Source organism: Lotus japonicus, chromosome 1 (assembly GCF_012489685.1).
Source record: "Lotus japonicus ecotype B-129 chromosome 1, LjGifu_v1.2".
Lineage (NCBI taxonomy): Eukaryota > Viridiplantae > Streptophyta > Magnoliopsida > Fabales > Fabaceae > Lotus > Lotus japonicus.
Genome location: NC_080041.1, coordinates 82,038,727 through 82,064,282, shown reverse-complemented (window position 1 = coordinate 82,064,282; position 25,556 = coordinate 82,038,727). Strand labels below are relative to the sequence as shown.

At 36.2% G+C, this 25,556-nt stretch overlaps 3 protein-coding genes across 3 annotated transcripts; 2 read left to right on the top strand and 1 right to left on the bottom strand.

Annotated features, from left to right (window-relative positions):
• Positions 1 to 4,508: 4,508 nt before the first annotated feature.
• On the bottom strand, positions 4,509 to 7,140 carry LOC130720975 (thylakoidal processing peptidase 1, chloroplastic-like). Its single transcript, XM_057571693.1, has 6 exons — positions 6,075 to 7,140; positions 5,895 to 5,963; positions 5,728 to 5,799; positions 5,554 to 5,640; positions 5,389 to 5,456; positions 4,509 to 5,162 (listed from the first exon to the last, which is right to left on the bottom strand). The coding sequence occupies exons 1-6, from the start codon at positions 6,813 to 6,815 to the stop codon at positions 5,036 to 5,038; spliced, it is 1,164 nt and encodes a 387-aa protein (XP_057427676.1). The 5' UTR covers positions 6,816 to 7,140; the 3' UTR covers positions 4,509 to 5,035.
• Positions 7,141 to 17,742: 10,602 nt separating this feature from the next.
• On the top strand, positions 17,743 to 18,701 carry LOC130748183 (uncharacterized). Its single transcript, XM_057601350.1, has 2 exons — positions 17,743 to 18,351; positions 18,408 to 18,701. The coding sequence occupies exons 1-2, from the start codon at positions 17,743 to 17,745 to the stop codon at positions 18,699 to 18,701; spliced, it is 903 nt and encodes a 300-aa protein (XP_057457333.1).
• On the top strand, positions 18,698 to 19,472 carry LOC130748162 (uncharacterized). The gene is made up of 2 exons (XM_057601328.1): positions 18,698 to 18,929; positions 19,027 to 19,472. Exons 1-2 carry the CDS (start codon positions 18,698 to 18,700, stop codon positions 19,470 to 19,472), a joined length of 678 nt encoding a protein of 225 aa, XP_057457311.1.
• Positions 19,473 to 25,556: the final 6,084 nt, after the last annotated feature.

Below are 25,556 nucleotides of genomic sequence, written 5' to 3'. Positions count from 1 at the left end.
AAAGATAAGATTTGGTCTTTTAATTTATTTTAAATTTATTTTTAGAATATATTGATTAATTTTTATTGAATTTTCGAATTTTTTATTAATTCGGGACTTTATGAGTTTTTATTGTGATTTGCTAGATTTTGTTAGTTTTTATCTATCTTTATTTAATACCATTTTTAATATTAGATTTGATTGAGATTTAGGTTGTTTATTTCTTAATTTTATTTTAATTTATCTTATTATTTATTTTATTTTAAATCCAGGAAATACTTTATTTTATTTTAGATTTACTTTTAGAGTATATTAATTAAATTTTCTTAAATTTTTGGATTTTAAATTAATTCAGGATTTTATGAGTTTTTATTGTGATTTGCTAGACTTGGTAGTTTTTATCTATCTTTATTTAGTACCTTTTTAAATTTTAGATTTGATTAGGATTTAGGTTGTTTATTTCTTAATTTTAACTTATTATTTATTTAATTTTACTTCCAGGAAATATTTTATTTTATTTTACATTTATTTATAGAGTATAATAATTAATTTTTATTGAATTTTCGGATTTTTAATTAATGCAGGATTTTATGAGTTTTTACTGTGATTTGCTAGATTTTGATAGTTTTTATCTATCCTTATTTATTATTTATTTAATTTTAATTTCATGAAATATTTTATTTTATTTTTGAGTTACTTTTAGAGTATAAATGAATTTTTATGGTATTTTTATTGCATTTTCATATTTTTATTTAATTCAGGATTTTATGAGTTTTTTATTGTGATTTGCTAGATTTTTTTAGTTTTTTGCGGGTAATTATCTATACTCAACCTCATACCCATTTAGCGGTTTTTTACCCTACCCATAGTGGGTATTTTTTGCGGGTACCCTATGATTTTGAGACCCATTGTCATCCATAGATTTAGATTTTGGCAAAGATGGATAACTTCCTGTAATGACATTGAATTGTCTAAAGGTGGAGAGCTTCGAGTTGCTACCCACGTGAGTATGGAGACGGGTACATGTAATTTTTAAAAACGCGGGTATGAAAATGGTACTATAATACCTACCCATTGTCATCCCTACTTAGTTGGAATAAACACAATAATGTTATACTTTATGATATATCTTACACAATCCTAATTTGAGCTACTATCACATTTTTTTTAAGATTAATATGTTGATAATTCCTTATATCTATGATTTGTGTTATCGTCTTCATATTTACGAAGAATGTGAAACGAGTTCCTCTTGGTCTCAATCGGGCTTAGAAGAGAAGTCTTTATGTCCACTTTACTCATCAATTCTGACTTTTCTATTTCATTCGTTGTTTAATATATTTTTAATAATTAAAGTATTAATTAATGTATCAAATACAATAGACATATTCTAGGTAATTTATTATTTTTTGTTTATAAAAAATTTCATGTGTTATTCCATTAGAAAGTTTCTCTTCTGTTGACACGTGTCATTCCATATTTCAAAAGATTTGCTCTAATTATCTAAGATTTACCTAGATTACTTATTACTAAATTTATTTTCAAAATAAATTTTGAAACTGTTTTCATTATCTCTTCAAATTAGGAAAATTCTCTAGCCTAATTTACTGTATATTTACCGAAATCCCCTGATTTCTCCTTTTATTTTTTTCATGATCTACAATATAAAAATAAAATATGTAGTGCTGAGATTATGAAATATCAAGATTTTAAAATATTTTTCCTAATTAACTAAGATACTGCATCAACCATCTCATCTCTTATATGTACCTGCAACTCGACTTAAAATTCAAAAAGCAAACATATAACTATCATATCTTATTTCTAACAAAATCAATCTCATAATATCATAAATTAATTAATTCCATTATAATTTTAATAACCAATAAAAGAAAGCAATAACCGACTCAAAATATATTAAAATACACACTCAACCAAGATACATGGACAATTGAACATGTACAGGAAGCATGAGTTTTCCAGAAACATGAACTCAAATACAACTAGATTCTTAAACAAATATGACTAACAGTGTATTATAGCCATTATTGGAGAAGGATTTTGATGTTGGATGCAAACAGATTGGATATGAATGTAGTTTGTGGTGATTTAGGCATTTGATGTTGGATACATTCTTCAACTATATTCTTTGGATTGGAGGATGCATCTTGCTTGCTCCCAACAAGGTCCTAAAAGGTGTGTGTGGATTCTTTGTTTCAGCACGCTTAGAAGAGGAATAAATGATTGGAGGATTTTTAAAGGCTCTAACAACTATGTTTGTACCTAAGGTATGTTATTTCAAACCGATTTTTTGCACTTTTTTTTATGGGATGGCGAGAAATAATGATCATCCAAGTTTATTTTGGTTTTATTTTTTAAATTCTATCTCTCACGATCAATAACTGTTAGTTAATTTAATTTTAACAAGTGACTATGCTACCTTTGTCAGTTTGATAATTGTACCATTGTTGATTATGCATCTGATTTCCTATACAAAGGTATGTTCTTTTCATATAAAACATTCTATTGTTGTATTTGGAGGAGTGATCGCATTCAGAAATTATGCACCTTTTGAAGAAATTTTCTTTTCCACTCTTAAGATGGGAAAACAATTTGATGTTTAGTATTTTGGTCAAGTTTCTGGAACTCTATTCCCTGATTAACCATTGTTTCAATGGAGGTTTGGGAATTATATTTCCCGTTTAAGAAATAAGTTATTAGAAGCAACTTGAGAGGTAATTCTTGAATGGTTAAAATTAAAACCATACATGCTCGCAATTGATGTCAAGTTTGTGTTTCGTCCAGATTCAAGTCTACTCCTTTTTTCAAGTATGCTTACATTGCTTTTCTCCTTCTCTAAGAAGGTGGTTTAGGGCAGCGGAGATTCATTTTTACTGCTTTTATGTCAGTTGTGTGTCACTTTGAGGCTAACCTTCTAATCAAGCATTTTACTGAGGCTAACCTAGCTTTTAGCCACTGTTTATGGTATGCCCTTTATTAACTTTTAGAAGAATCAGTCAAATTTATGTTTAAGATAAAATCAAATCACCGAATCATGTATTTGATCCCAATATAATATATAGATGATTTGAACTGATTGATTATTTCTATTGTCTTAGGACTTAGGAGCAAAGCTCCAATTGTGGAAGTGAGGCTCAAGAATTTGACTATTAAGGTTGATTCCTATGTTGTTAGCAGAGCTTTGCCAAATATACCAAGCTCTGCATTGAACATTGTAGTAATACTTCTTGGTACCTGTGGGATAAGTACTGCTATGAGAACAAAGCTTTAATAAGGTTGATCCTTTGTTTCTCATATAGAAGCGCTTTTACGCGGTCAAAAAAGCATCTCATGCAGTAGCACTTCAAGGGGATCAAAGAAGTAGGTGAAATGTGAATTTTTAGATGGTATGATGTCATATCCAATTAGTACTTATGGAATATATTTGATGATTCACTAATGAATTGTCGAATATTAATGAGTGAGTTTTAGAGCTTGGAGTCATCCAATACTATTAGAGGGAAGAGGTGGAAGAAGAAGAATAGTTAAAAGTTGAACCGTTCAGATTAGGTAAAGAAAAGTTAAGAGTAGTTATATTTATATATGTATATAACTATAATAATTTGATAGTAAGAATAGTATGAGGAATAAAAAATATTAATACATATGTACTATAAATTTATTAGTGCTAACATATTTGAGTTACGAGATCTCACGGGAAGGAACATTTTACATGAAAAATGAAAATTTGTACGAGTGAAAAAAAAAATTTATATAACTTAAGTGTACTTTTAATAATGTAAACAATAATTATATATTTATGTATTGTTACATATCTAAAACACAAAAGCAATATCTTTTATGTAACACGGGTATACATCTTCGCAAACAAAATTCAGTTATACCTCATATATGCAAAACTTTACAAAACACTAGAATTTAGTGTCTGAATTTATGCTATTTAAGTATCTACATCTTTATTATGATTATTCTTACTTTCTTAGTATCTTAAATTTTTTATAATTTAAAATATCGATCGATTTATCAAATACAATAGACAAATTCCCCGTGCAACGCGCGGGTAAAAAACACTAGTATTTTTCATAACAATATCTAAAAAATAATCTTTTTTCAAATACATCATTTTTTTTAATTTTACAAATCAGTTTAAGCAGAAGTTATGGCTGCTTAGTGCTAAGTGCTAACAGTACTCCACATAGTGCTTACTGCTCACATAGATGTGAAGCATGTTTCGGGCACTGATTCCCCACACTTGCTGCCAACACTTGCACAAGGTCACTTGAAGAAGCAATTCCAGTCTTTATAGCTCGCATAAACACTTGCTGATTGAGAATGAGGGACCAATTTCACTATTACAGGGCCAATAGTTGCAAGGCTAAATGTCCACCGGAGTGACCGGACACTAAATCACCCTGATGTAGCGCATGACTATAACAGAGTCTAAAACCCTATTCAGTGTTGAAGGGATCAAGTTGGGTTACTTCATTCAAACCAACAAATATTCAAGGTCGATCTGAAAGTATGCTATTCTGATATTGCATCTGGTTTGAATTGAAAATGGGCAACAATAATGTGCCCAGACAATTTCAAGCATGACTGAATATTGAAATTTAACCATAAACGATGGTGAAGCCTACATAATGAAACTCAGAAAGGAGTCAAATAGCTCCATCTCAAACCTTTCCCTGAGTTTCTATCATCCAGAAATAACACATTAAAGAATACAGCACAAATCTACCATCATTTTTTTTCTTTCAAATCATCGCGTTTCTTTCATTTTTCTTTTCCCCTACACTTTGTAGCAGGGAGAAAAAAAACATCTCAGAATAGCACGAAAGAATGCACAACCTCATTATGGTCATTGACAAATTCGAATCAATGAATAAGTTATTCATCCCAAACCATCTTCAAAATAAGCAGGCTCATACTGGAGTATCGTTGAATAACAGCTCACACCCGGGACAAAACGCGAGAGGCGCTTCATTTAGAACAAATGGAAGTATCTGGATTCTTCAATTATGCAGTAGAGATCATGTCAAGAAACCACCACAGAACTGTTTCCAGGTGGGTGGCTATGAAGGGTGTCAGTGTCAGATACTCTGGATGGAGGCCAGTAGCGAAACATGGATCTACCAAGAATGTTCTCCACAGGGAGTGGACCCCTGATAGACACAAAAACAGCCAATATGTTAAGTTCAACATCATTATTAAATGTGCATATATAAATAACTATGAACTTATGAGATCCGATAGCATATTTGTTTACATAAGCTAGATATTTGAGAAGAACAGCATCCACAAATGGGTCAAATTGTGTCGTCCGTCTAAAGAAACATATTCTCTAACATGAACAGAGAAAAGTCAGTAGGATATGGAATGGAAAATTACCAGTTATGAGAATCAAAACTCCTATTACGATTGTCTCCCAGCACATAAACATGTCCTTTTGGCACAACCTGCAAACAACAAAATAAGGAACTACAATTAAACATGCCGTCAAGTCCCACGGTCAATTAATAAAGCACCATTACAATGGCATATTCTATGCATTACCATTCGATCCAGCTCATAATTAAGCGGCTCTAAAACGTAATCCTCCTCTTCAGCAACACCATTCACCAGTAATTTCCCATCACGAACCTACCACAAAAACCCGAAACAAGTATAAGATGTCAGGCACAATACTTAAAAGGTGATCAATTAATTATGCAAAATGTAAAAGCTTACTTCAACAATGTCCCCAGCCTTCGCCACGATCCTCTTTATAAACACATCAGATGGACTAAAATCAAGCTTCTCCTAATAAAACAAGGAACATCAAAATCCATTAACACCTTCATATTAAATGCCACAAAAGGGTTGCAATAATTGACTGCTGAGAAAGTTAAACATACCACCAATATAGGAGGTGCTGTAAAAATCACTATATCTGACACATCAGGCTTTCTAAAGAAGAAAGAAACCTGTTACAGCAATAACAAACAACAACCTTAATCAGTTCAATTCAAACAAAGATAGCTAAAACCCATGACATAACACAAATGATTGAGCATGTTAAATAAGAATCAACCAACCTTCTCAGCTAGAATACGATCACCCACTTCAAGAGTTGGGTACATAGAAGCAGAGGGAATGGACCTGGGTTCAGCCAAGAAGGATTTGAAGAGCAAGCTAACAGTGATAGCAGTGAATGCAGCTTTCGTATCCTCAGAACAAACATTCAACATCCTCGTGATCCAGCTAGTCCTTTCCAATTCCCTCGAGTTCGCACTCACTGCTACAGTAACAGTAGCAGTAGCAGTAGCAGTAGCAGTAGCAGCAGAAGCAGCTTCCACGACACAGGGTGTTCCACCTTTATCAACCTCCCAGGTGGGGTCAGGAACGGACTCGTTGCAAGGAAGCCACTTCGAACCCTGCAAGAAGGGTATGATCGAAGAGGTCTTAATGGGGGAGATTCCAAAAACGCCGCCCATGGTTGCGGCGGAGGACGCGGCGGAGACACCCGCCGTAGACTTCATCACCGAGATCAAGCCTAAAACAATCGGGTTACTAAAATTATCGCCGAGAATCTCACCGGCGAGGGTAGAATAGGCAGAGTTTTTGACCCAGCTATTCGATTTAGGCCTTTCACGATCGGAGAAGAAGCTTCGAACGGTTCCCGATGGGTCTCGATCGGGCTTCTGGTTGGTTCCAAAGAAGCGGGAGAGGATCCAGCATTCTTGGACGCAACGGGAGTTGGCGACACGGACGCCGGCAGAGGAGACGAGATTCTGCGCGACGTAGCCGGAGAAGGAGAAGGTTGCTCGGATAGCCATAACTGCGATGAGTAAGCAGATGAGGAAAAGGTACAGGGTGGTTTTGGAGATGGAGGTTTGGGATTGGGGAAACCCTAGCAAGCGATGAAAGCCATTTTCGATGGAATCAGTTAAGGGGAAGCAGAAGGGTTGAATTGAACGGTGGAGATTGAATCAGGGGAGGAATCGCCGGCGTTACGATTCCCCGGAGGGAAGAAGAGAGCGGAGAACAACGGTGGCGACGGTGGTGGTTTTGTTTAGAGAGAGAGAGAGAGAGAGAGAGAGAGAGAGAGGAATGAATGAAATCAGAGTCAATGTGTAGCGAGCGTAGCACTGACTGGACTGGGCCAACTGGGTTGGGTTTTGATTAATAGACGGCGGCTACTACTTTGCCTTACAATTTCCCGACATGGATTAACCTCTATTTACGATAATACCAACAAATCCTACAATTTTTTTTTTATTTTCATTGACTTTTTATTTCATTAGGGCACGGTATACACCACAGTGATCGGTTCAAACGGTACACGTTTGATTTCCATTAAGCAAGATTTTGGATTCGAGTCTTGTGAATAGAAAAACCTTGTTGGGAGAGTTAGCACTCACTATGATATGGATGTTCTCGGCTCGAACATGATTGCTTCCGAATGAGGACACTGTCTCACACTAAGGGCTCGTTTGGCACGCCGTATTAGGCATGATAGTATAAGCTTATACAATACATTATGAGTTTATCCATTGTTTGGTGATGACATTGTATTGTATAAGCTTATCCATCAAAGTCCCCTTATACGTTAAAATGACGTATTATTTAATCCATCATGTGAGTGATGGATAAGACATGATAAGGTTGTGACGTATAAGTCACCATCACTACCACCTCCATTGCTGCCAACTTACACCACCATTGGCACCACCACCGGGTGTTGCCGCCACCACCTGATCACCACCGCCGCCCAACCGTCACCACCACCACCGCCGCCCTACCGCCACCACCGACACCACAACCACCACCACCACCATAATCGCCGCCACCACTCTATTGCCGCCACCGACACCACAACCACCACCCTATCGCCACCACTATCACTATTGCCTCCACCCTCCACTGTTGCCGCCACGCTACTGCAGCCGCCACCGCCACCCTATCGTCGCCAACACCACAACCACCATCGCTGCCACCACCGCCGCCGCCACCACCGGTGTTGCCGCCACCACCACCGACACCACAACCACCACCCTATCGCCACCACCACCATAATGTCGCCACCACCGACACCACAACCGCCACCCTATCGCCACCACCACCACCATTGCCTCCACCCTCCACTGTCGTCGCCGCGCTACTGCAGCCGCCACCGCCTTATCACCACCACCACACTATCGTCGCCAACACCACAACCACCATCGCTGCCACCGCCGCCACTACCGCCCTGCCGTCACCACCGACACCACCACCACCATAATCGTCGCCACCACCGACACCACAACCACCACCCTATCACCACCACCACCACCATTGCGTCCACCCTCCACCGTAGCCGCCACCTACCGCAGCCGCCACCGTCTTACCACCACCATCACCACCCTATCATCGCCACCACCACAACCACCATCGCTGCCACCACCACCACCAACTTATCTCCACTGTCACCACCACCGCCACCAACACCAATCTACCACCATTGCCACCACCACCACCAACCTACCACCACTTCCATCACCACTGCCACCACCGTTATAATCACCTCCATATTTGATTTTTATTATATCATTATTCAATATTTCACTAAACATAAAATTGCATTAATTTAAATGATATTGTAAATTATACAGAGTATGGCCAAACGCTGGATAGTATAAGAAAGTTATCAGGGCTTATACTATCAGGCCTAATACTATCAGGTCTTATACTATCAGGCCTTATACTATACGTTGCACCAAACGGGCCCTAAAGAAAAAGAGTATAGTATACATAGTAAGTACACATGAAACTAATCGCCTCGAGACTATAACATGAAACATCACATGAAATCGGTATGCATTTTTTAATAATTTTTTCTCTGTACACGCTGCACAAGATGAAACTTTCCGCTAAATTACCAACTATTTTTTATGTTGGTTTATTTTCACCAATTTAATTCTCTATGCAGTGTTTTGTGAGAAAAAATTTGATACGACGGTGTAAAGATTTTTACATCGTCAACCAATCAGATTTTTTAAATGTGGGAAAAATGAATTTCTTATTTAATTAAATTGAGTAATATGACAAATGTTTAAAATCTGATTGGTTGACTGTGTGAAAAAACTTTTACATTTACATAGCATCAAAATTAAACTCATGTTATTCACTTATTTGTGGTGGGCAACAATTAACAAGTACAGAAAATTTATACAAAAGAAAGCATTTATTTTTTTAATTTTCTTGCTAAAGAGTATTTATTTATTATATGAATAAATATATAAAAATATAAGGACTACTTTTTCAATGAAGACTTCCTATTTTGTTATTAAACATGTATGAAGAAAACTCATTTTTTAGTCCAATGCTTGTATGATTGAGACACTTCCCTCATCTATATACTTTATAAAAGAGAATCATTATCCAAAAGAATTAGACACGTGGCATTCCCAGAATGAGTTTCTTCTCACCCCTCTCTCTGGCTGACAAGTGTCACAGTCAGAGAGACTTTCACACATTAATTATACAAATCATTTTCCCTCTAATTTGTCACATATTAAATTGCCACCTATTAAATGGTCTCTCCCAACTAGAATTCATGCACAGCCCACCAAAAGCCCACAACCATGAAACAATTAAAAGGGTCACATTTGCAAAAGAAACACAAAAAATATTCAGATGGTATTAATCACGTTGTAAATGAATGCGTTATAATTGCTTGATGTTTTAATGTTTAACGAGTACATGATGGAATTATCCCGTTCCAGATGATATTAATCACGTTGTTTCATAATAAGAAAAATTGGTAAAATAAAACCTAATTTGTCACCTATTAATGAGTTTATTTTGGAAACAATTTCAGTCAACAAAAAAAAACTTAATTGCGGACAGAATTTTAAAAGTTATTTTTTTAAAATTTCCAGCCATATTATTTTTTAACCACAATTAGTGTTACAAAATTTACTCCATAATTTTTGTTTTATTGGTTTTTAATTATGGAAACAATTAAAAATAAAAATTAAGGAATCAATTAAGCAAATTGTAGTTACAAAATAAATCCATTATTTTTATTTTATTGGTTTTTAATTATGGAAACAATTAAAAGCAAATAATTAAGGAATCAATTAAGCAAATTGTAGTTACAAATCTTTAATTAATGAACTTATTTTGGTGTTGCTTAATTGACTGTTTCTTTTATAAAATATATGATGGTATTTTCAAAAAAAACTCAGACTTTCCGTAATAAAACGTTGATTTCCTGTTAATGAAATTAGAAATAAATGCGGAAAAACCAACAAACGCTGATTTCCTGTGAATCGTTTTTTGACACGGCCGAATATTGATTGATTTAGCATTATCATTGAAAAAAAATTCGAAATTGACATAAATGATAACATATTCTAAACGCATTTATTACTTATTTGTGAGAATGCAATTAAATGTATATAAGGAAAATTGTTGACCGCTTCATTTACTACTGATCAATCATTGAGAAAAAAATTCAAATAGTGAACCCTACTTTCAGACTATATATACCCCCTCATGTGTCATTTTTCCTCCATCATTCCCAGCATTTTCCATCATTCCTTGCATATTTCAAATTAACCTTTTTTCTGATGGCTTCAAGAATCGACGATCTGGCCAAGATAGATGCCTCCAAAGAAACCTGGACAATTGTTGCGAAGGTCAATCATCTATGGCTAAGTCCGAGCCTATATGGCTCAAAGCTACCCTTTTCAATGGACATGATACTTATGGATGACAATGTATAGTTTAGTTTTTTTTTTTGAATCAGTCAGTTTTAATGTATTTTTTTGTATACTATATAAAAGAACAACGTTATCAACAAGCATTAGACACGTGACATTCCAAGGTTCACTCTCATCTCACCTCCCTCACTGGCTGACAAGTGACACAGCCACAACAATTCACACAAATTGATTAATTGCATTGATTTCCCTATAATTTGGTTTTGTTGTTCCCCATTAAATGTAATTTTCAAAATCATTTCCTATAAATCAACCTTCTTATTGTTGATTTCATCTCATATTCAAAATGTGTTTTTGCCATCTTATTCTGCAAGTTTTTAGTTTCAACCTTCTCATATCAAAAGGTATTTTTTCGCACTTTCTATTCATTTTACCTGTTAGATCTAAATTTTTTATGGTTTTCCCACTATCCATTCAATTGAACTGTTAGATCTGAATTTTTTTTGTTCACTAATACTGAGTTTTTGGCTTTTTCAATTGCAGTTGTTGAATGGACAACAAAAGGTATTTCTTCAAACAAACTTTTCATATCAATCGATTTTTTTTGTATGCAAATTTTTATCAATCAACATTCTCATATCAAAAGGTATTTTTTCTCACTTTCTATTCAATTGACCGGTTAGATCTGAATTTTTTCTGTAAACTATTACTGAGTTTTTATCTTTTACAATTGTAGTTGATGATTACCAACAAAAGGTATTAAAAGCAAGGTAATCAAACTCGAGAATTTAGGTAAACTCGTGGAGGGGGGTAAACTCGACTCGTAAACTCGTAAGAGTTTACCGCATGCAAAAAATACATATAAAAACACTATAATGGTGATGAACACTCATTAACAACTATAAAAATGAACCAAATCACCAACAATAATGGTAAGAACAAGTTCAAACCATAAATTAAATTACCAACAAGTTCAAGTTCATACATAAAAGCACTAAATAATCCAAATTTAAGGTTTCGCAAGTCATAATAAAACATTAAACAAAAGCCAACAGGTGAGGTCAGGATATCAAATTTCAGATACTTCAACATCTTGAAATCCATCATCATGGCCATATCAATTCAGAGTTCAGACTATAGTGTATAAACTTAACAGAGAAGAATATAAAATGACTGAAAAATACCAATGCTGGGCAAAGGTATGATGACGAATGACGAGCAAAAGGTGGAGACGTGGAGGGAGGAACGCCAAACACAGAAGCAAAAGTGGAGAAATCGGAGAACGGCGAACCAGAAGCAGAGAAACTCGACATACCAAAAGCAAAATCCAACGTAAAAGCAGAGGAAGGCAGAAGCAGAGGAACTCGACAAACCAGAAGCAGAGGAACTCACAGAACCAGAAACATGGAGTCGTCAATAGAGGAAAGCAGAAGAAAAACTATGATGGTTCAGGCCGTTTCAAGTTATGAAAAGCAGAACCCTAAGTCCCTAACCTTGTAACTCTCAAAACGACGTCGTTTGGGTTAAAAGTAGAGGAATTTTTTTCTTGTTCTAAACTCGCCGAACTCGTTTTGAACTCGCGATTTTACCCGATTTTAACGAGTTCACTCCGAGTTCACCCGATTTTACCCTAAAACGAGTTTACACCCGTTTTAACTCGATTTCACCACCTGAACACGTAAAATCGTACGAGTTTACGATTTAAAACTCGATTTTGATAACCATGATTAAAAGTTGTCAAGAAGGAGAAATTAGCTTTTGAAAGTTGTCAAGAAGGAGAAGATATGAGGAAGTTATGTTCCTGTTTTTTGATGTGGATTTCGTTTTGACCATACGTGGTATAGATTTAATTTTCTTTGTTGACCTATATCATTATCGTTGTTTTGAAGTCTGCTTGTCATATGTGGTCTAAACTCAATATCAGTTTTTCTTGGTCTAATTGCCTACTTTGATGTTTTTGCCTGACAATTAGTTATTTCAATAAATTATTCTGATTATGGAATTCGCAAGTACTTATGAGTTCAATTTCAATGTACTATGTTTAATGAGGAATACCTTCAAAAAAACATCAGATTTAAATTAGTGTTCAATATATAAAAATCATTTACGAAAACCATTTTTTAAAAATATTCAAAATTTAATCATCCAATTTGGCGAGTCTGATTTGAAGGAGAAAATTAAAGTTGAGTAAATGCATTTCCTTTCTAAAAAAATGGTTTTAATATTGTAAAAATAAATTGATAGCTTAAAATCCACAAATTAAGGCCCTAATGTGTATATATTCTTCTTACATAATTAATTATTATTCTTTATTACCGAATAAATATAAAAAAGGAAATGATGACCTATATCTGGTTCAAATTGAGAATTTAGTTAATACATTATGTTTTCTTGCATTAATTTAAAAAAGGAAAATGATTGATTATTCCTTGCCTGAATCAACTTTAAATCAGGAGAAAAACTTTGGGCATTAATGTTTGATTGATTCCATGTTCAAAATAAAAGAATTTCGTTATTCAATGTGAGATTTTTGATAAATAATCACTATTTCCTTAATGAGATACAAATTTTCGTTTTTTTATATTTTATTAAAATACTGAATTAACACATTTTTTTATTCAAAATCAAATATCACTATTTATTTGTTTCAAGTTAAAAAAAAAATCGGAAAAATTCTATATCAGAGCTTCACTAAGGAAAATCAATTTGTCAAGTTAAAAAAAAAAGTTTTATACCTGAGTATGACGTTAAAAATATACACTCAATATTTTACTTGATTTTTTTTAATAACATATTGAGTGTTGGGTTAAAATATACACTATTAACTTAAATTAGGAAATTATATTAAATAAGGCCAAAATCAACTGTCTAATTTGGAAAATTCAAATCAACTAATTAACAGTTGATCTATCGGTTAACAGCTAGTTCATCAACTAATGTTTGACCTAGTTATCTGAAATAAGTTGACTAATATGAAAAACTAAAATCAGCTAATTAGGAGATCATCATTTATAATCGTGTGACTCAGTGACTCAGTCACTCAGCTAGCTAATGTCATTGTCCTATTCAGACAGCTCAGACTAACTCATTGACAACCGACATAGCTAGCTAAATTTTTTTATTTTTAATTGTCAACACATATGATGTGATGTCATAAAAAGTGAAAGGTATAAAAAAATGAATTATTTTTGCGTGTCTATATTACTATTAAGGGCCCGTTTGGTGTCAGGATATGATAGGACAGGATAGGATAATAATCATATCCTGTTGTTATTTGTTATTTGGTGCGTCAGCGGGATATGATAACACTATCTTGTCCTCTATCCTATCCTGTCCATAATGTGTAAAAGTTATCCTGAGGGGGGAGTTAGGATAGAACAGGATATGATATCAGTTATATATTTTCTTTCAGTATCCAAACTCCAAATTAATTTATTTTAATATTATATAATTTATAATTTATAATCATTTAATTAATAAATATAAAAATATTAATTTAACTAAAATAAAAAATAAAAAAATTGTTATTCATAAATAGTAAAATAGAATACTCACTTACAAATATTGATATATTAATAGTAATAAACTAATTTAATATTTTCATCTCCTATTATTAAAAAATTATTTATCTACTTATATAATAATTTAAATATAAATTACTTTTGAAATAATAATATTTTTAATTTAGTTAATTTTTATTGTTTATCACGTGTATCAATTAAGTGAAAACCAATTGGTTACAAATATTACTTTTTTAATAATAATAGAATAATTTTATATTTTCATCTCCTATTATTTAACATTATTTATGCCCTTATATAATAATTTATAATTTAAATATAAAGTACTTTTGAAATAATTATATTCTTAATTTAGTTAATTTTTATTGTTAATTATCACGTGTCACATTTAAGTGAAACCAATTGATTAATTGCATAATTTTATTTAAAATATATATTATCTTCAAAACAATAAAATAGGCTAGTTAATAAAATTTAAATTTATTTTAGTTATTTTAAAATATAGACTCATTCATGAAAATGTATAAAAAATTAAATTTAATAGAATGATTAATTTTTAAATGTATTTTTTATTCAAATATAAATCTGATACATTTTTCCTTATCATATCTTGTCCTTATCATGTGCACCTCAAACACATGATATGATAAGTGTCTATCCCGATATTATCTAATCCTGTTGTTATTATGTTCACATATCATATCCTATCGTATCCTATTATGTTCAATAAATAACCACTCATGCTCATAAATGATAGCCTAGCCATATGCTTATGTAACAAATCAGTGGCGTAAGCGCACTCGTCACCCGTTCTGCGTTGGTTCGAAATTGGAGCAGGTACAAGTCAAATATATATATATATATATATATATATATATATATATATATATATGTGGCAAAAAATTATACTTTCAACTTATATACGAAGCCGAGATGCATGTTCCTAAAGTGCAAATATGCTTTTGATTATTTATAAAGTTTCTCTGGTCAAAGTTTTGTTAATAAACTTGATGATATCCGTGTAATTAAACCAACCAGTACTGGATCTTTTCCAAATTCCGTTGTCTTCCTTAATAATGTGTTTGGAAACTAGATTTTAAGCTTGGAGAAGTACTGAGATCTACATTGATTAAAATATGATGAAGATAATATTTAGAAGGAGTAGTGAGCGTTAGGCTTAACCGAAATTAATCTAAGATGTATATGTGTATATGTGCATGTAATTAATTAAAGAGTTTAATTAATATGCATTATCAGTGTAACACAAAGTACTGCAACAAACTTTCAAAATAACGCGAAGTTAGAGAGATATTAGAGAGAGAATGAGAGAGCAAGAGCGGGCGTGAGAGGGAATCAGAATGGGCAGAAAAAGGATGGAGATGGGTGGACGAAGGTTCTGGGAAGAAGGAGATGTTCTAAGGTTGTGTCAACGCTTTTATTCACTCACTTCCCAGACAACTTTGAGGAAGTACATATGAGAAGGGTGTTTAGCAGATGGGGGAAGGTGGAGGATCTTTTTATTCCAACAAGGAGGAATTTAGCAAGTCTTCGATTCGGGTTTGTTCGATTTATTGGCGTCACAAACCCGGAATCTTTGGTTAGAAGGATCGATCAAACATTCATTGGGAATATGAAATTGTTTGCGAACGTCCCTAAATACAACAAGTATTCTGAGGGTCGTAAGAGGAGTGCATGAATCTCGCGAAAGAGTGGGGGGCATTGGTGGTAACTCTCAAAGTAAGGTAGCGCCCAAGATTCTTAGTAAGATCTCCCCAGTGGATGCTAGCCTTGATAACAACCAGTCTTACAAGCAGGTGCTGGTTGGTTCCGGTGGCAAGCGCAGGATAGAACCAAAAAGGAATAATGATCGGTTCCCTATACCAATTTATCTGAATGTGCAGGGTGAGGAGAGCACTATCAACTGGCTGAGCAAATGCCTAGTGGGGAAAGTGAAGGATCTGGGAAAGGTCCAATCTTTATAGGATGTTTTTTTTCCTGGAAGGGCTTCGTTCGATAAAGGTCAGATATAGTGGGGGAGACTTGGTCCTTCTGTCCAGAGAAGAAAAGATGGATCCTGATGAAGTGTTGAGTAGCGAACAAGGTTGATTGGAGGAAGTCTTTGAGGATATCTTCCTGTGGAGCCCAAAGGCAATGCTAAAAGAAAAAATAGTGTGGATTCGGTGTGTTGGTCTTCTCATCCACATGTGGAATCATAATTGTTTCAAGGGTCTCCTGGCACCCTTTGGGGAGCTCCTGGCTCTGGATGTTTTAACTGAATCATTTGAAAGGCTGGAATTTGCATGTCTCAAAATTAGATCACCCTGCCCAGGTTTTATCGATGAATCTATAAAGGTCATTTTGAATGGGGAGCAACTTGACATTTGTTTCTATGAGGAAACAGGTCATTCCCTGGAGTGGATGCAGGGTTGTGCATGTGAGAATAAAAATATGGAGGATGAGGAGGCGAGCTCGTCGGACTGGTCTAGCGATGAGGATAACATCATTTTGTTCCGGCGAAGATAGCGACGTGGGAAGCAAAGCGTCAGTAAGGATGAAGGCCTCGGGTGGGGTTGGCAATGAGGCGGCGCACAACTTCCAAGAGAAAAATGACAATAATGTGAATGGAGAGTTCGAGGGTAGTGTGAATAATGATAATAATGAGATTGGTGAGTCTGAGGGTAATACCCTTTTATTAGAAGATACACCGGCCAATGATGAAGAGGTATTTGAAGGTTCTAATATTCACCCGTTGACTTTTCCATTGTTAGACGATGTGGAAGTAACCCAAATTATAGCTCATGTTGGGCCTCAGATGATTGATTCTAAAGTAGATAGTAGGACTCAATTGGGCCAATCGGGTCAGGGTTCTGATGGTGGACCTAGGGTGTTCCTTACGGGTGTTGGACCTCGTATTCCTTTTTCTCAGTCTGGAGGGCTTTTTGGGAACTTGGACCCTGGATCTTATCCACTTCGATTGCTCGAGAGGCAGGATCAAGAGTTGAGCAACTTAGCTCCGCCTATCAATTCAGGAATGGGAACGAGGCTGTAGTGACGGAGAATCCACCGCAGGAGAATTCTTCTTTTAGTCAACTGTTGTCCCAGATGGTAGTGAGGGAACCTGTGCCGGCAAGTGGTCCAGAGGCGTGGAGGTTCTCTTCTAGGAAATTCAAAGCTCTCAGGTGACGACCTTGGGGCAGTTTGGCAGCTTGCTCGGTGGAAGGCTCAAGGCAACCCGTTGTATCTAAGTCCCAAGGTGCTTCGGTTGCGGAGATAAGAAGAAAGGTGAGGAGCCACCTCTTTTCTTTTGGTCAATCAACACCGCATTGGGCATCCTTTCAAAGTAATAGGGATGTGTGGGTGGAAAACATGAGATTATAGGCACATAATATGTGGCAGCTGGGTAAGGAGCTCGGGGTAAAATGTGTTGGCCCAGATATGCAGATGGTTTCTAAATTAATGGAGCTAGAAGTGAGGGACAATGGGGTATGGAAGAAATCAAATGAGCAGGAGGTGAGGGTTGATTCTAATGTTGCTCAATGAAGGTTGTTAGCTTCAATGTGAGGGGGACTGGCAGTAGATTGAAAGGGCGTGCTGTTAGAGAGCTAGTAGGGAGAGAACAGATTGATCTTTTGTTTTTACAGGAAACAAAGGCACAAAATGTGGATATTCGTCTTTGTCGTTCCTTGTGGGGAGAGGGGGACTACGAGTGGCAGGCTTTACTAGCAGTTAACAGAGCGGGAGGTCTAATCTGTAGGAAGGGGGTATTTTCTCTCTCTGATGTTCACATGGGCACTAGTTTCATTGCTCTGGTGGTTTGTTGGGAGAACCTGCCTCAGCAGTGTGTGATAGTGAATATATACTCCTCGTCTTCCTTTGAGGAAAAGAGATCTCAATTGAGGGAACTAGTTGAATGGAAATCTTCTTTCCCGAACATCCCTTGGTGTATTGAGGGCGACTTCAATGCGATAAGAAGTAATGATGAAGGGAGAGGTTCTGGATCAAGTCAGTATCATGGTGGGAGGGAGATGAGTGCTTTCAATAATTTCATTGTTGAAATGGAACTGCTGGACATTCCTCTTCATGGAAGAAAATTCACTTGGATCAGACCCAATTGGAGCGCTTTGAGTCGCTTGGATCGTTTTTTCGTGAATCACGAATGGCTTGAGTTATGGCCCTTGTGCTGCCAAACTGTGCTTAACAGGGACGTTTCATATCACTGCCCACTTATGATTTTGTGAAGTTTGTTGCAAAAAAATGGCGAAGTCTTAATGGTTATGGGAAGGGAGCATGCGTTCTAAAGGAGAAACTGAAATTGCTGAAGAAGGACCTCAAACAGTGGAATAAAGAAATTTTTGGGGACTTGAATGAGAAGCGTAAGACCTTGGTTACCTCTCTAAATGACATTTATTTGAAGGTTGAAGGAGAGGATTTGTCCATGGAAGAGGTTCGCTCGCGACATGCACTCTTGGCGAGTTTTGGAAAATTTCAAAGATGAACGACTCCCTGCTTTATCAAAAATCCAGGATCAAGTGGTTGAAAGAAGGTGACGCGAATACTAAGTATATCCATTTTGTAGTTAAAGGGAGAAGCAGAGAGAATAATTTGGTAGGATTGGAACTTGCTTCTGGTTGGACGGAAGATATTGAACAGGTGAAAAGGGGCGTTAAAACATTTTTTGAGATTAAATTCAGGAAACAGCATGGTCTGAGGCCTTCTCTTGATGGTATTCTATTTAGAACTGTGTCTGAGGAGGATAAATTGATGTTGTGTTCGGAGTTCAGTCCTTAGGAGTTTAAAGAGGTTATGTGGAAATGTGGTAGTGACAAGAGCCCTGTCCCAGATGGGTTCAATTTTAGAGGAGCTCAAAGAGGACTTTCAGAGAATTGCAAACGAATTTCGTCATTCTGGTATGTGGCCTAAGGGTCGCAATGCCTCATTTATTGCGTTAAGAGGTTACAGGGCATCCTTGGTATTTGGTAAGGTCATTGATGAGGATCAATCTGCTTTCTTGGGGGGTCGTTACATGCATGATAGTGTGATTGTAGCAAATGAAGTGATTCACGAAGCGAGGAGAAAGAAGAAGGCCACATTGATCTTTAAGGATGACTTTGAAAAGGCATATGACTCCATTGATAGGGAGTTCTTCATCTACATGATGCAATGTTTGAAATTCAGCGAGCAATGGATTCTTTGGATGAGAAGTTGTTTGGAGTCTACCTCCATTTCAATTATTGTGAATGGAAGCCCAACTGATGAATTTTCCTGAAGCGGGAAATTAGGCAAGGGGATCCTCTAGCCCCTTTCTTATTTTTAATAGTGGTCGAGGGTTTGAATGGTCTCATGAAAAAGGCGATGCAAATCAATCAATTTTCTGGGGTGAAAATTGGTAATAAGAATGAGGTTGAAGTGTCTATCTTGCAGTTCGTGAACGATACATAATTATGGGGGGAGACATCGGTTCAAAATGTGACAACAATGAAGAGTGTTTTGAGACTTTTTTAGCTTGCTTCGAGGCAAAAAGTCAATTTTCTTAAAAGCAGTTGTGGTGGTGTGGCAATCCAAGGTGATTTGCTAAGAAATTACATCTCTATGTTGAATGGTAGGTCCATGAAGTTGCCATTTTCTTACCTTGGTTTGATAGTTGGTGGGAACCCAAGGAGGGTGGAGTTTTGGAGCCCTATTGTGCAGAAATTTAGGAAGAAGCTTTCATCTTGGGGAGGAGATCTCTATTATTTGGGGGCGTATTTGTCTTCTTAAGAGTGTGCTAACGGCTCTACCTTTATTTTATTTGTCATTTTATAGATTACCGAAGACTGTGGCTAACACAATTATGGGTATCATGTAGAATTTTTTGTGGGCTGGGTCTGAGGAGGAGAGTAAAATTTGCTGGCTAAGTTGGGCTCAAGTTTGTCTTCCCAAAGAATGCGGTGGGCTAGACATTAAAGATTTAGAGAATTTTAATATGGCTCTGCTGAGGAAATGGCACTGGCGCCTACTCCATGAGAAGGAGAGTTTGTGGTCCAAGGTTATTCGGGCTAAGTACTCTGATAGATTTGTTCCTGACTCACTGTGTAAACCGTCCTTTGCTTCTCCATGGTGGCAGGTGTTGGTAAATCTGCAAGTGTACGAATCCACCCGGTTTTAAATATCAAACCACATGAATTGTGAGTGAATAAATTCAGCTTAAGCCTTGAGTTTGAAGGTTTGTTTTATTGAGATAAACCTATGTCGAAGTAGTAATAAGAAAAAAGGAAAATAAAAAGACAATTCATAAATGAAAATGCTTTGGGTTCTTGCTCAACTAGTCAATTCAAGCACATCATTCTATGCACATGAACTCATGAATCTCTCCTTGATGCTATAGCCTAATTAACTACCTATTGATGCCTCGCATAGATAAATCTTTCAAACCAAAAGATAAGTTCAATTCCTTGTGTACTTAAACATTTGTTTGAAGCATAAAGATTATAATGTTCAAGCCAACAAACCCCAACCCTTCCTCTATTCCTAGTAGCCAAGATAGAAGGGCTAATCCCAAATCGGTTCCCTAATCTATAACAAACTTCCTTTGTGATTATAGAAAAGCATAAAGCAAGCATTGTAGGATCACGCGCTTACCACTACGCCAAAACCAATTGGTGTTAGTGAGGGCGCAACGTTATTTCTTATAGCGTAGCAGACAGCACCCCGTTTCGAATGCTACCTGCAGGCAGGATGCTGGCCCACCTGGACCCAACAATCCCCCCCCAGCACCTGCCAGCCAAACTAGCTGCACAGCATGCCTTCCGTGGGATTCGAACACGGGACCTGGCTCTGATACCACTTGTAGGATCACGCGCTTACCACTACGCCAAAACCAATTGGTGTTAGTGAGGGCGCAACGTTATTTCTTATAGCGTAGCAGACAGCGCCCCGTTTCGAATGCTACCTGCAGGCAGGATGCTGGCCCACCTGGACCCAACAAGCATGCATACAAGCTCAGATTGAAATTCAGAAAATGAGATTCAAGGAAAGAAGAAAAACATGTGGGAAAGAACTTAAGATTATAACTTAAAGATGAAAAGTCTTACAAGAAAACCAAAGCAATAGAAGAGATTAGCCAAGCATGTCTCTGAACCTGGATTACAAGCTTGGAAGTCCTCTCACACTCTCCTAAACGCTCATCTCCCTCTTAACTTATGTAAAAATGGAATGAGATACAAAAGATATGAAACAAAACAACTAAACACCTATATATAGGCAAAATGGGCGAGTGTCTACTATGTCGGGCGCTCAGGCACCAATTGAGCACGCTCAGGCGCCAATTCCCATCAGCAAAACATAAACTTTGATTGAATTGACGCTCAGGCGCCTTAGGAAAATCCCTTGATCTTCATTTTACTCCACTTTAATGTCTTCTTCATGTCTCCAAGCCTCTAGACCTTCCCTCTTCAGCTGTTACAACCTGAAAACTTGATGACAAAGGTAGGAAAATATCTAGAAACTCAAAGGTTAGTTTTGCACAAAGGCTCCAAAACAAGTGGAAATTAACTAAGACTCCTTAACTCTAATAAAATGCAACCAAAGCCCTTATAAAACGAAAAAATTACTAAACTAATGCAAATGCACAAATAAAAGTAAAAATGCATGAAACACTACATGAGACTCGACAAAAAGACTCAAAAGAAGCAAGGAAAAACCCTAAAAACTAGGAAAAAAAACCCGGTCATCAGCAGGATCTATAAAATGTTTGCTTTGACGATTCTGATAACAGTTGGTTTGCTGGTGGTGTGCAGCGGAAGCTTGGTGAAGGGGACAACACAATGTTCTGGAAGCACAATTGGGTGGGCGACTCTTGTCTGCGTGAAATTTTCCTTAAACTGTATACACTATTAGTGTAGAAAAATGGTTATATTTGCCAAATGGGTGAATGGCATGGTGGGGTGCGGCGCTGGGTATTTAAGTGGAGGAGAAAGTTGAGCTGTAGAGAGATTGCTCAGAAAGACTTGTTGTTATAGCCTTTGCAGAATGTTCAACTCTCTCAAGGTATCAAGGACTCTTAGAGATGGTAAACTGAGACGTCAAGGTAGTATACTGTTAAATCAACATATGGTTTATTGTTGGAGCCATTGGTAGGTGAGTTTCCAGAAGTCTTTCAGGTTATATGGTCGAAAGTGTTACCTGATAAGTGCCATATTTTCCTAGTTTTCATACACATTTTAGGCACTTATCTCAAGTGGTTTATGAGAAATCCCTATTAGTTTCTCTCATCTTGATTGGAATTTGTTATTTGATTGAGAGTTAAGCTCAAATGTGTTTTATTACTGATTATATTCTCAAATTTTGATGTAGGGTCTAAGTTCTCAAGGAAAAAGACATATTTTTTATGAGACTTAGAGAATTTCTGGATCAGCAGGGTGCCCAGCGCTTGTCAGTAGCCGCCCAGCACTTAGGGCGGTTACAAAAACCCAACCTTGAAGTAACTGGGCGCCCAGCACCCATAAAGGGCCGCCCAGCACTCTGCACAGATGTAAAGTTCATTATAAAAGGATTTTCTTCATTTTCAGAAAAAAAAAAAAAAAAAAAAAAAAAAAACTGGATTTTGGAGAGAAAAAAAGAGAGAAGAACAGAACCAGAGTTGAGAGAGAGGAAACCCACGAAGGAAGGAAGAGTTCTCGCACCCTCCGTCGAGTTGGGGACACGCCGACGACGGCACGGATCATCTCCTTCTTCTCCGTTCTTTTTGTAAGCTTTAGAGCATCCATGGAAATGGATAGCTAACTCTCTTTGGTTGGGGTTGGATGTAGTCTTTTATCTTAAATGCATCCATCTTGATTCTCATGTATAAATTCATGTTTCTATGTGTTGATTTCAATGATCTATCTTGCTCTTAATGCTTGTTTTAGAATGATCAACTAAAACTTGTTCTTGGGTTTGATTAAGTAGTGGAAACTAGTTACTTGAATCTGAAATAGATAGGATCATCTAGTGATTTTAGTTCTAGGAATGGAATTAATTTCATTAGTCAAGTAACATCTAATCTTAATACAACTTGTTTTCTTAATTATTCAAGGGATTGATGGTTAGAAAGTGAGTTGAATGATCCTTTTTATGAGGGAACTATGAAAAGGATAAGAAATGATGTGATGATATTCAACATAGGAAGTAATTTATATATGAAATCATAAGGATACTGAAGAGTAAATCGGCGAAATCCAATTCCAACCGTTTTCTCCGCTTGTTTACAAACCGTTTTATTACCACCTTCTTCTAGTTTTGCAACTTAGTTTAAAACAACCAACCAAATGTTTCTTGAACTCTTTGCTTAAGTAATTTAGCTAAAGAACGGCATTGTATTTCCAATTCCTTGAGGACGATAAAAACCCTTTACTGTGCTACAATTGAATCTTGAAAGGGATTTGAAAGTAGTTGTGGTAAAACCCTTTCAACAAAATGGCGCCGTTGCCGGGGAATTGCTTCAATACATTTGCATTGCTTTAGCTTTATTATCTTGAGTGATTGTGAATATTGTATATATATTTTATTTTCCTTTTACTTTCTATTTATCTTGTTATTCTCACATCTCTTTTGAGCTTTGAGTAAGGAGAGATGATGGAGCTTGGATTGAATGATGTTATCTTGGCACAAAATATGCTCTTGCAACAACAGCTGGAAGAGATGACAAAGCAATTGGCCAATCTTCCGAAGATGTTCGCAGAAATGCAAGAATCATCCTCCAATCAAAAGGTTAGGAGATGTGAATTATGTTTTGGATCTCATCCTACTGGTTTTTGTTCCACAGGAAGAACATGTGCATTACAAATGGAAACAAGAACCAGAACCTTCTGATAGGCCACCACTATCATACCAACCACCAGAGCAAGATAGAATCACTAAGTTGGAGGATACCTTTAATCAGTTCATGGAAATTTCAATGGTCAATCAAAGGAATACTAATGCCTCCATCAAAAGCTTAGAAATTCAGGTGGGGTTATTGGCTACACAAATGGCTGAGCACCAGAAAGATAAATTAGCAGCCAATGATGAAAAAGTTGATGGTCAAAAAATTGAGGAAGGTGAAGAAATTGTTGAAAAAGAGAATGAGGAAGAAATGCAGGTTGAGGTAAGTTCCAAAACATTGGAAGAGTCACATAATCACCAAAACATAGGTATGGACTTTCAAGTTGAACATATTGGTTTTGTGTTTGGTGATATGTTTGATCAATATACTCCGTTTAACTCCTCAATTCACATGTTCATACTTGATAATCTTAAATATGATTGTGATGCTAAGCTGAAAACATGTGAATTTTATTTGAAAGAAGAAAATGGAAGAGAATTGAGGTGGAGTAAGAAAAGGAAAGAGAAAACGATGGCCAAGAAAATAAAGAGGCCAAGAAAGAAGAATGGCCTATTTTTCAATCATTGTTTGTGGTCACCATAGAAGTGTTTTCGTCGAGCTAACGACGTTAAACAAGCGCTTCCTGGGAGGCAACCCAGTGTTCGGTTAGATTTTACAGTTTTTAGTTATTCTTAGTAAGTGACATGGTGATTTTGTGAAGTTTTAGCTAAATCTGTGTTTTTATGTGCTTCACAGCTTTTGATTACCATTTTGAGCATGTTTAGTATAGTTTTATGTTCATGTGGTGTGTCTTGAAGTCATTTGATATTTCAGTTCTTGATTCAGTACTTTTTGGAACTTGAGAAGTGATTTGGGGAGATTATGTGTGAATGTATGTTTTCAGGTTTCCAACAAGTTTTAAATGTTGTATATAGATGTTATGGAAGCTTAACTTGAGAAGAGAATGAGAATATCAAGATTTGGTATGATGAGTTATGTTTACTGTTTGAAACTTGTCTTTTGTAAGCATGACTTGTGAACTGTCAATGAATGATGGTCAAATGTTGAGTTTTAAATCATGGACATGTTTTATATAATGTTTTGAACTAAATAAATCCATAGACATGCCTCAGAAGTGGAAAACTCAAAATTTGACCACCTCACTTGTGAACCTTAGAGTTTGAGTAAAAAAAAAAAAACTGTTAAAATATGATTGATTTGTGAAATTTGGAATGAAGGTTGTGTTGAATGATGATGATTTTGGACACAAAGATATCTTACAGGGACTTTTATCAAGAGGAGATGTGTGATCTATGTTAAGTAATTAATCTTAGATGGTTAACATAGATGGTTAGCATGATGTTTAAAGGAGCAATGTGTTTATTTTTGCTGCTATGAAACGCCCAGCGCGTCTCAGAGGATGCTCAGCATCCTGGCAACACTGGCACGAGCGCCCAGCGCGTCTCAGAGGGTGCTCAGCAGCCTGGGCAACACTGGCATGAGTGCCCAGCGCTTCTCAACGAGCGCCCA

Coding starts and splice junctions, on each gene's coding strand:
- LOC130720975 (XM_057571693.1), bottom strand. CDS start 6,815: ATGGCTATCCGAGCAACCTTCTCCTTCTCCGGCTACGTCGCGCAGAAT. Junction 5,800..5,894: donor CAGCACCTCCTATATTGGTG/GTATGTTTAACT, acceptor TTGTTTTATTAG/GAGAAGCTTGATTTTAGTCC. Junction 5,641..5,727: donor AGGCTGGGGACATTGTTGAA/GTAAGCTTTTAC, acceptor TTTTTGTGGTAG/GTTCGTGATGGGAAATTACT.
- LOC130748183 (XM_057601350.1), top strand. CDS start 17,743: ATGAAGGTTGTTAGCTTCAATGTGAGGGGGACTGGCAGTAGATTGAAA. Junction 18,352..18,407: donor GTCGCTTGGATCGTTTTTTC/GTGAATCACGAA, acceptor TGTGCTTAACAG/GGACGTTTCATATCACTGCC.
- LOC130748162 (XM_057601328.1), top strand. CDS start 18,698: ATGAACGACTCCCTGCTTTATCAAAAATCCAGGATCAAGTGGTTGAAA. Junction 18,930..19,026: donor TCTGAGGCCTTCTCTTGATG/GTATTCTATTTA, acceptor GAAATGTGGTAG/TGACAAGAGCCCTGTCCCAG.